This window comes from Pseudopipra pipra, chromosome 4 (assembly GCF_036250125.1).
Source record: "Pseudopipra pipra isolate bDixPip1 chromosome 4, bDixPip1.hap1, whole genome shotgun sequence".
NCBI lineage: Eukaryota > Metazoa > Chordata > Aves > Passeriformes > Pipridae > Pseudopipra > Pseudopipra pipra.
In genome coordinates this window covers 62683941-62694218 of record NC_087552.1, presented here as the reverse complement: position 1 = coordinate 62694218, position 10278 = coordinate 62683941, and the positions used below count along the sequence as shown (strand labels likewise).

The 10278-nt window shown below is 37.4% G+C and overlaps 1 protein-coding gene across 2 annotated transcripts; it reads left to right on the top strand.

Annotated features, from left to right (window-relative positions):
• The first annotated feature begins 10 nt into the window (after positions 1 to 10).
• Positions 11 to 8773, top strand: LYAR (Ly1 antibody reactive). Of its 2 annotated transcripts, none has more exons than XM_064653239.1 (9): positions 11 to 97; positions 851 to 1039; positions 1427 to 1541; positions 3408 to 3515; positions 4907 to 4990; positions 6856 to 7264; positions 7520 to 7603; positions 8239 to 8324; positions 8624 to 8773. In XM_064653239.1, exons 2-9 carry the CDS (start codon positions 918 to 920, stop codon positions 8756 to 8758), a joined length of 1143 nt encoding a protein of 380 aa, XP_064509309.1. In that variant the 5' UTR covers positions 11 to 97; positions 851 to 917; the 3' UTR covers positions 8759 to 8773. The 2 variants fall into 2 exon arrangements, with proteins under 2 accessions (XP_064509309.1, XP_064509310.1); XM_064653240.1 differs by lacking the exon at positions 11 to 97 and adding an exon at positions 751 to 770.
• The last annotated feature ends 1505 nt before the right edge of the window (positions 8774 to 10278 follow it).

The following is a 10278-nucleotide window of genomic DNA, read 5'->3' as shown; positions in this document are numbered from 1 at the left end:
CGGCGCAGGCGCCGGGCGGAGCGGGGCCGAGGCGCGGCGGGAACGGGGCGGCGGCACGTGCCGCGCGGGGCGGCTGCGGGAGGCGGCGGCCGCTGAGGTGCGGGGGTGCAGGGAACGGGAACGAGAATGGGAATGGGAGAGGGAGAGGGAGCAGGAGCAGGAGAGGCGGCACGGCACGGCACGGCACGGCATGGCAGCAGCGGCTGCTGGCCAGGAGCGCGGGTGGCGGGTACGCCGTGTGGCCGGGCCACCCCTCGGCAACGCCGCTCGCCTCGACCCAGTCGGGACGGGTCGCTGAGGGGAGCGGGACGGAAGGGCCGGCGGAGGTCGTGCCTGGAAAAGGAGGCGGATCGGTGTGGCGAGTACAGGGATTGCTGGTTCCTGGGTTGGGGGTTACTGTTTCCCTCGTTGGGTGGGGGTAATGGGGGGTCATTGGTTCCCGGGTTGGGGCCGTGGGTGTTTAGTGGTTCCTGGGCTGAGGTCATGGATATGGTTCCTGGTTTGGGGTGGTGGGTGTGGGGTCACTGGTTCTTGGATTGGGGGTCACTGGTTCCCAGGTTGGGATGGCAGGTACAGGGATTGCTGATTCCTCGTTTGGGGTGGCGGGTACAGGGGTTACTGGTTCCTTGTTTGGGGGTTACTGGTTCCCAGGTTGGGGTGGTGAGTACTGGGAGTGCTGGTTCCCGGGTCACTGCTCTCCCCTGTGCTCAGGGTGTCAGGAAAGGCGAGCTCCTGCACCTGCAGGATGGGACTGCTCGCCCCGTCTGTGGGTGGGTGCACGAGCAGGTGCTTTTCGGCCATCCACGTGTTTTTTTCAAGCCGTAAGTGTAAGATCTCTTTGTGTTTCTAGGGTTGTGCTTGTATGTGGAGGAAGGAGGTTATACCCACTTCTTGGAAGCTCCTGACCACTCGCCAACATGGTAGTTTTCACATGCAATGCATGTGGAGAAGCTGTGAAGAAAGCACAGGTTGAAAAGCATGTGAACATCTGCAGAAACTGTCAGTGCCTGTCTTGCATGGATTGTGGCAAGGATTTCTGGTAGGTAAAGGATGTGAAATAGCTTTTCTCACTCTGCAGAGGTTGTCACAAATACAAGTTTTTTTCTGTGGTCTTTTAGAATTAAATGTGGCTATGTTTGAATAATAATATTTGTATTTAAAAATATACATGTTTTTATAGAAATTTAGGCTTAATCATCCAAGTTTGAACCTCATAGACAACTAAACCTCAACAGTAAACAGGCATCAGCGACAGAGCTTTCAGCTTCTGATCATCAGCAGCTGTTATTTACTCTGCTACTGCAGAGAGAGTGAAATTGGCAATAATGTTCCTTTTGGAACATACTGAATTTGTTGATTAGGTGTTGCACATTTCAAAGGACTGAAGCATCTCTGTGACCTGTGGTTAAAAATCTCGTATGTTCAGGGGTGATGACTATAAGGAACATGTGAAGTGCGTAAGTGAAGACCAGAAATATGGTGGAAAAGGTTTTGAAGCCAAAACTAACAAAGGAGATGCCAAACAGCAGGAGTGGATTCAGGTAAGTTTGTATTATATACAGATATGATAAATAACTATTGTTTATAATCGTTACAGACACTAGAAAGGCTATACTGGATCAAACCAGAGATCTGTTTTTCCCAATATCCTCAAATTTCTTTTGGCATGTCTTAGGTAGGTCTTTTGCTTATCCTGGTAAGAATGTATCTTTTGTTTGTTTTGAATTTATCTCTTACTAGTTTGATTTAATGTAGTTTTCTCAGTTGCACACTGAGTGTGTGCTCCAGGCTGAGAAATTCTACCCTGCTCAGTTGTTCTTCATATGTAAGTTATCTCTTTGGTCTTCTGAAGTCTTCCCAGTTCTACTGTATGTTTGTGAAATAGAGTTCAAGATATGGATGAACCATAGATTTACTGTGCGTCATAATGATGTTTTCTGTGTCCTTCTTTGTATCTTTCAAAGTGATTTTTGCCAGTCAATCTATTTTTGGTTTTTTTGTTTTGTTTTTTTGCTGCTGCTGATCATTGTTCTGGCATTTTCATGGAATTGGCTATTTTAAACCCCAGATCTTGTGTCTATGCTCCAGCGATCAACTTAAAGCCTGCCATTTTAGATGTGAAGTTAAGATTGCTTTTCCTTTGCATCCTGCTTTACATGAATTTGTGTTGGCTGTAATTTACCCTTTTATTACCTAGTCACTCATTTTCTTAAAATCTTTCTGCAATCCTTATAGTCCTCATCCTGAATAGCTTCACAATCATCAGGAAAATTTTCCTGTCCTCTTGTCAGATATTTTGTAAATATGTTGAACAAGAGAGGCTCCAGCACAGATGAAAATGTCTAATACCCTTTCTGTCTTGTGCAAGAATCTGCCTTCTTAAGGCTATTCGTTGATTTGTGGAAGGAACTCAAACACATTTTTAAAACCCCACTAGTAACAAGTTAATCACCTTCATACATGGATTTGTTAATTTCTATCTTGTGTAGAACACAGTCTAACAAGGTACTAAACTATACACACATGCAAGGTATATGAGTAATACAGTCAAAGATGAGTAGTGGTTGAGATTGAACATGGTTTGAGGACATTGTTAAAGGCAGCATGATCTGAGAGCTATTGCTCATGAACATTGTAAGCCTGCCTCAGAAGTAAGTTCTTCCTACACAGAAAGCTGAGGGATTATTACCAAACACCCTTTTCCAATAGTCTTAACACATCCACAAAACCTTAGTACAGGAAGACTCTCCAGTGTCCAGTGGCTGTGTCTTTAAGTACCATGAAGCTCAGCCGTTTTTCACCCCCACAAGCAGCAGTGCTGTTCAAGGAACTGCCATGAGGAACTGCCCTGGCCTAATCTCTGTTCTCTTGTGCTGACACCTATAGCATGGGAATATCCTGAACAGTCTTACAGGGATTAATAATTGCGGAAGCTGGCACTGCTGCCAAAAGAAAAGCATATCAAACTGTGGCATCTAAGTAAGCCTGATTTTTCACAGTTAACTTCAGAAGCTTACAAAAAACCAATAAGTTGACAATTGCTTTTCTTAATAAAGGTCTTTTTCATGCTGCAAGAATCCCTAATATGGTACAGTTTCTTTACTTTAAAATGTATTTATTACAGATTGTAACTTGTACATCAGAAAGCACTGGTGAGCAGTCCTGCTTGCCTGTGCTTACTGTATAGGTATAAATGCTTAGATAGGTAACTTTGATGCATCTAATGATCTGTGATTAAACCAAAGATCAGTCTTTTTCTCGTGCATTTTGAACATTTCCTGTGAACAGACTATACCAGCTGTGGGTGCTGGGTGATTCTCTCCAGTGTACTTCAAACTTGCACACCTTGGATGTACCATTTGATCCTTATGCTGCTTTTCTGATTTAATTCTGTTTTTCTTATTTAGAAAATCCATGAAGTCATGAAGAAGCCAAATATAAGCCCTAAAGTGCGGAACATCCTGGAGCAGATGCGTGCCTTTGATAACATTCCAAGAAAAAAAGTAAAGTTTCAGGTATGTTTTAATGGAGATTTGTAATAATCCATGCAGTGAGCTTAAAAATAGACTTTCTTAGGAAGTGCTACTCTCTTTTAACAAAGGTGGGACACATTGCTTATTTGGGCATTGGTATAGATGGTGTAATGCCTGACTTTCAAATAGGCAATATTTGCAAAATACATTTCTGCACTTAAAAGGACTCTTTGTGTGCCAGTTTAATCTAGTATTAAGCCAGAGACTCACCATTTAAGCATAGTCTTTAAATTGTTCTTTTTTCAATACCTTTCTTTTTTCCCTATTTCCGATTTCTGTTGAATGTCCAAATTCTTAGACAGACTTTTAAAGATTTTTTATTTCTCTGGCCCTGTTTTTCCCTGGTGAAGGCAAGATCCTGTTTTGAGAGTTTTCCTGTTACTCAGTATTCTGACAGAATCTTCCACACTGCACGCTTCACTAAAGTAAATTCCAAATGTTTCATGTGGTATCAGTAAAGAATTACTGACAAGCTGCCTTTTTTTTTTCCCTCTCTGTTTTGTGCCTCAGATGGTGAGGCTGAGAGAAGATCATGCTTGCTCCCAAAGCACTCAAATAGAACCTATTAGAGCTGTGGTGAAATTGCTGCTAGTGAGCTGAAGGTTAAAATATTTTTCTAGAAAGTTAATGTTCTAAGCAGGGAAAATTATATTGTCAAGAAGCCACTTTCTTTTTGGTAATATATGTTGCAGTGAAAGATCAAATGTTTTTGCAGTTCATTGTTCAATTTACTAATGCACCTTTCCTGGGATTTTCAGTGCAATGCAAAAATCTTTACATTAGGTTTTGTATAGAATTCCATGTTTCTAAAAGTTGATCCGTTGCTGATAGTGTAAACAGATAAGTTGAAATTTATGGCTTTGTTTCACCAGGAGCTCCTGCAATAACCCAAACAACTTTCAAATGTTTGCATCGAGACATTTGTTTAAATTTTACTTTTCTGTAATAAACTAAGGTATCCATTGAGGAGCATGACCATCTGTCCAGTACACAAATAAATAAGATCAGATCATTAATTTTTTAACTCATGGGAACAGTCAGAAGGTTTGGTAGGACATTAACGTAAACAGTTGTATTCAAAAGCTTGAGGATTATCTTCTGTATATACTTAACCTCTTTGGGATTGCTGTTGGTGAGGCAATTCAGAGAGTGGTGTAGCCTCATAACAGTACATAGGCATTATGTACATAGCCATAGTACAGTTTAGTAAGGAGGCTTGAGAGATTCATAGCAGTAACTTGTAACCAGATCTTAGTCAGAAGTAGTGATTAGATTCTTAAATGAAAAATAAACCCAAGAACCAAATATATGGTAATTAAGAAAGCAAATCAGAGGTGCACATTTTCAGTTATTGCTGGTTTTTCCCTGCACAGAATTGGATCAAGAACAGTTTGAGAATTACTGACAGCACTTTACAAGATCAGGTGTGGGATGTTTTCTCAGAAGCAACCAGAAAGGTAAGTTAAGTTAGAGGTACAACATCATACAACAAGAATGCAGTTCAAAATGCTGGAAGGAAAGCCTTTCAGACTCCTTTTGTAGATGCTGGCAGAAACATTGTCTCCTGTTGTTACCATGGATTCCGTTATAATGTAATATTTCTAGACTGAATTGCTTACTTGTGGAACAGAGTAGTTGTGAATACTGGGTAGGTTGTGATTGAAAACTTGGACACAGTGACACGATTGTGACATGATAATCAGAAGGCTAATTCAACTTAATGCTACTAGTACATAAAGAAAGGAAAAACCACTACCTTTATCTTTGGTTCCAGTCTTTTAGTGCACACTGAGATGGAATCAAATATCTTTTCAGAACTTTATTGGACCCAAATTTATGTGTATTGGACTGAAAAATTAACAATACCCAGTTCACTTATCTTATTAGTGGGGAGAGAGATCCTCCAGTTCATGACAGAAATCCCTCCCACTTTTTTGTCCAAATTGTGGACTCACCCTGACCTTTTTGTCAGTGCCTAATTCTTTGCTATTTCATTACTAGCTTAGCATGTTTTGGTAGGGTGTTGTGATTGTGTACATGTATTGCTTCTATTAGAAAGCTGTCACAGATCTCATTTCTCTGTTGAGGTAAGGATGCTCTCCCCCCACGTTCTTTTGAGGAAGAGTGTAGGCATAGATTTGGCATTAATCCCCTGTTGATTATGCTTCATGTTTCTGATTTGATGATTCCAGTAAAATCTATTTGCAATTTTTCTTAAGAATCCAAAGATAAGAGCCAGGAAGGAAAGAAACACATTTTTTAAAGGATATGAACATAATATTAGCTGTGGACACTGAATTTGAAGTACATTGTTTTGCTGGAACATTAATACTGAGTCGACAGAACTTCATTTAAGTCATAAAATATACTCTCTTGACTTAAACTTATTTTTAAAGAAAATAAATCTTCAATCTGAAAAACTTCTATTTAAATACAAACAATTTGCATTGTCCATAGAGCATAGCATTAAAGTAAAATATATAGCACAGCTTTCTTGCTCAGATCATTTCAATGCACCTTTAAGAGTTCTTAAAAAAACTCTTAAGATATTCTTTGTAAAACATACCTTGAATTTTATGTACTCAATGGACATTCCTAAGTAGAATTCAAATTTAATTGAAATTACTTCTTACAAAACCATGTTGGTTTTAAGTTGCCTTGTATAAAGATCTATTATCTTACTAAATAGCCACACTAAGATTTCAGTAATTGTATTTCACTAGTAATTATTAAATTTAAAGTTAAAATTAAATATTATTTTTTTCATTAATATATTCATTCTTCAACAAGAAAATAATTATCAGCCAAGGAATAGTAGAATAAGACCAAATATATTAAGGTGAGAAAAGTAAAATTAAAACAACCAGAAGTGCCATTGTTAACATCATGCAATAACAATTTGTTGTCCCAGACATATCCCAAGACAGGGAACTGGGTGGCAAAACTAAGATTATTACTCAAGGGCTGTATATTTGGGAATAGGTTCTGTATGTTGCTGTAATGTTTTGCTTGTGTAAAAGAGTTGTCACTCCCTTAATTACATTTAGCAATTATGTTAAAACACATGGACGTTTACTTCAACTAAAAATTATATATGTTGTAAGATAACATTTCTTCTTTGATGTTAATTAGCATTTAGTCTTTAGTTAAAAGAGGAATCAGACACACTCGTGCTATTTCTCAGGTATCTGGTGTTACCATATGTAAGAAATTTAATTGATTTCGAGAAATTAATGTTCTTCATGAATTTTGTAGTAGGGGAAAGTTGCAGTGTCAAAACAAGGCATGTAAAAATTGTAATAATCTTCTTTTTCAACAAAAGATTTCAAATGAAAAAGAACAGGACAAACCACAACGGAAGGAAGAGTGCCAGTCTGCAGAAACTGAGGAAAAAACAGTGGCAGAAGAAAATGGAATTACAGATGATAAAGCTGAGAAGAAAAAGAATAAGAGAGAACGAAAAGAAGAGAGACAAAAGAACACAAAGAAGGAGAAAAAAGATTTGAAATTAGAAAACCAGTCAGAGGTAAAAAAGAGTAAAAAGTCCAAGAAAGGAAAGGAGAGCGTGGAGAATGAAACAAATGGAAATGGCCATCAGAGTGAAGTTGAAGAGGAAAGAAAAGTAAAGAAACGCAAACATAAACGTGAATTTGAAACAAATGGAAATGGCCATCAGAGTGAAGTTGAAGAGGAAACAAAAGTAAAGAAACGCAAACATAAACATGTAGAAGGTATTCATTATACAACTTATATTCTCGTTTGTTTTGAAGATGCTTTTTCTCAGTTCCCCAGAGCTTAATAAATTACCTAAGTAGAATTTTTAAGTAGGAAGTTGCATATATATTTTAACAGTGATTGCACAGTTCTTTTGTATAATCTGAACCTCTTAGCAAATATAAACTCATGTTAGAAGAACAGAACTTTAAGTCGTGTCAGAACTTTTCTTCTAGTTTTAAATTTTTTTGTGTATGTTTATCCAATTCCAGCTCCAGAGGAACCTCCTATCAAAACAAAGAAAATGAAAACCGAAAACACCAATGACGACAAAAAAAGTGTGGGAACTAATAAAGGTATTCGTAAAGGGACAATTTAGTTAATTTAGACTAAAAGACCTAATGCAGAATATAAATACAGTGCTTCTGCAGGAAACCATGAAATACATTGTGCCGCAGCGTACATAAATGCATATTCAATATACACACCAGGTCAGAGTAAGTAGCCTGTGCTACACTTAACATCTGACATTGAATTACTTCTCTCAGTTGTTGCTTCAGCTGTGCTGGCAACTTCTGGCTACATTTGGTTCCACTGAGCAGTGAGGAACCTGGTGTGTTTGTTTCACCACAACAAGTCTCTTCCCTGCACGTTAGCCAGCACAGAGGAAAAAGGAAAAAGCTCTCTTGGACCTCCTGGTATCTCTCATATCCCCATTTTTGCTCGGTGAATCATAAATTGGATTTCAGATGTGTCAGACCTTAATTTATGCTTGGATAAAGCTACTTCTTCCTATCATCCAACACATTAAGGCTGTTGCTTGAACATACAGATTGTTATTTGGGAACTACCAATTAATGACCTCTGAAGGTGGTATTTGACTGCCCATGCTCTAAGCTTGAGGAGACAGGACCTTCCTAACTATACTAGAGAAGAAGACCTGGCAATGCCTAATTTTACTAACAGTGTTGTACACCTAATTATTTTCTAGGTAAATTCAACTGGAACGGAACCATCAAAGCTGTTCTGAGACAGGCTCCAGACAACGAAATTTCAATTAAAAGACTAAGAAAAAAGGTATGGTAAAACATTGGGGGTTTTAATCTCCTTTTGTCTTGTGAATTTCTTTCTATAATGCTGAAGTTTGTAAAATCCTGGTTTGACATTATTTAGCAGAACATCAATTGACAGAATGTCAACTGAAGGATGGGTTCTTTATTGCTTACTGAGTTAGAGAAAAAATTCAGTGCTAATTCTGCAAAGAAATAATAGCATCATAGATTCTATGCTGCTTTTAATACAGTAACATGAATGTATTACTGCTTAAAGTGGAGTCATCTTTACTAACTAAAAACTATTCCTCTGTCTTTGTGCAGGTTATAGCTCATTTTTACGCAGTAGCTGCTGAACAGTACAAATCAGAAGAGGAGATCCTTGTCACATTTAATAAGAAAGTGAATAACAATCCCAAATTTAAAGTTCGGAAGGACAAAGTGAAACTTGTGAAATAAAAGTTTGCATACTTTGCTGTTGCGTTTTAATCTTGCAGAGGGAGTCAAACTCTTCTGTCACCTGTACAAATACTATGCATTGGTCTCAAATTGTATATGTGAAAGCAGAATTTAACTTTTAATACTGGGCTCGTTTTTCTAGATTGATCACAGAACATTTTCAGATACTTTATTTTTTGATTTTATGGAAAATGTATATTTTCTGGTACAAGTTTTAAGAGACATTGAAAATAATTACTGCCTACTGTATTAAAATTCTCCCAGTAATGGATATAATTTATAGGCATGTGTTTTACCTGGACCTAGGTTGTGTGGCTTTTTGCAGAAACTATTTTAAGAGCAAAGAGGATTTTCATATTAAAAAACCCACTGTGGAATAAATGTTTTGTTATGTTCAAATCCAAAGTGGCATGACTGATATCCCCTTTACACAGTGTAGCTAGTGTATGCAGGCTTTAATAAACTGCTAAGTCTGTGGTGTAAAATACGTAATTACAGTGTTTCAGATCTGTGTGTGCAATATTGCACGTTCAGTGGAAATCTAAAGACTGAGTTACCTGTATATGCATTGCTACTGGAAGTCTTGATTAGTAATGCAACTGACTTCAATGTAAGTGGTTACATGGACCAAAAATTGACTGATGAAATCAATTACTTTAAAATACCACCTTAAATATAATAAATCTTGTCACTTTATAATTGTATAATAAATCCACAGATTATAAATTATTTGAAGAGGCTGTTACAGTGCAGTCACCGAAACAATTTAAGTAGACCAGATATGTTACACATGTGTAAGAGACAGAGTTGCCTGGGGAAAGGTACTTGAAGTTTTATAGGTTTTTACTGAAATGCAAAATACTTCCACATCTAGAAAGTTTCCTACCATAAAATAGTCTGTTACAAACAGTGGTAGAAAACCGTTGATGGTATGGTGTTTTTTTTAAAAATTGCTTAGTGATTTCAAGCAGATACACTTCTATAAAACTCCATAGTAAAAAATATCTGAATTTATAGAAATATTGAATATATTAAAAGTATTAATATGAAAAAATTACCTGTCTGATACACTGGGTCCAGTTTTTCTGAGTACATATTTGTCTTATAGAAGTTGCAATAAAAGCACCTAATAAATTTAAGATCTCTTCGGTGTTTGTTGTTAATTCATGAAAAATGGTTTTGGAGATAAATAGAATAAAATTTATTTACAGACATGAGAAGAGACTGAGAAGTTGAGAACATTTCAAAAGTTTAGTTTTTTGTTTTTTTTTTTAAATTTAGGACATAAAAGGTCAGTGAAATTGAAATCAATACAGTGCAATTAATCTCTTCACTCACTGTATTAATTTTACAACAGATACTGCTACATTAGGATCACAAACAGGTTTGTGAAAGGAATTGTTTCATGTTTTCATGTTTGTTTTGGGGTTTTTTTGTTTGTTTAGAATTAATTCCAAATTATGACATTCCCTTACACTTTTCATCTTCAATTGTTGTTGACCACAGCACGTGTTTGACAC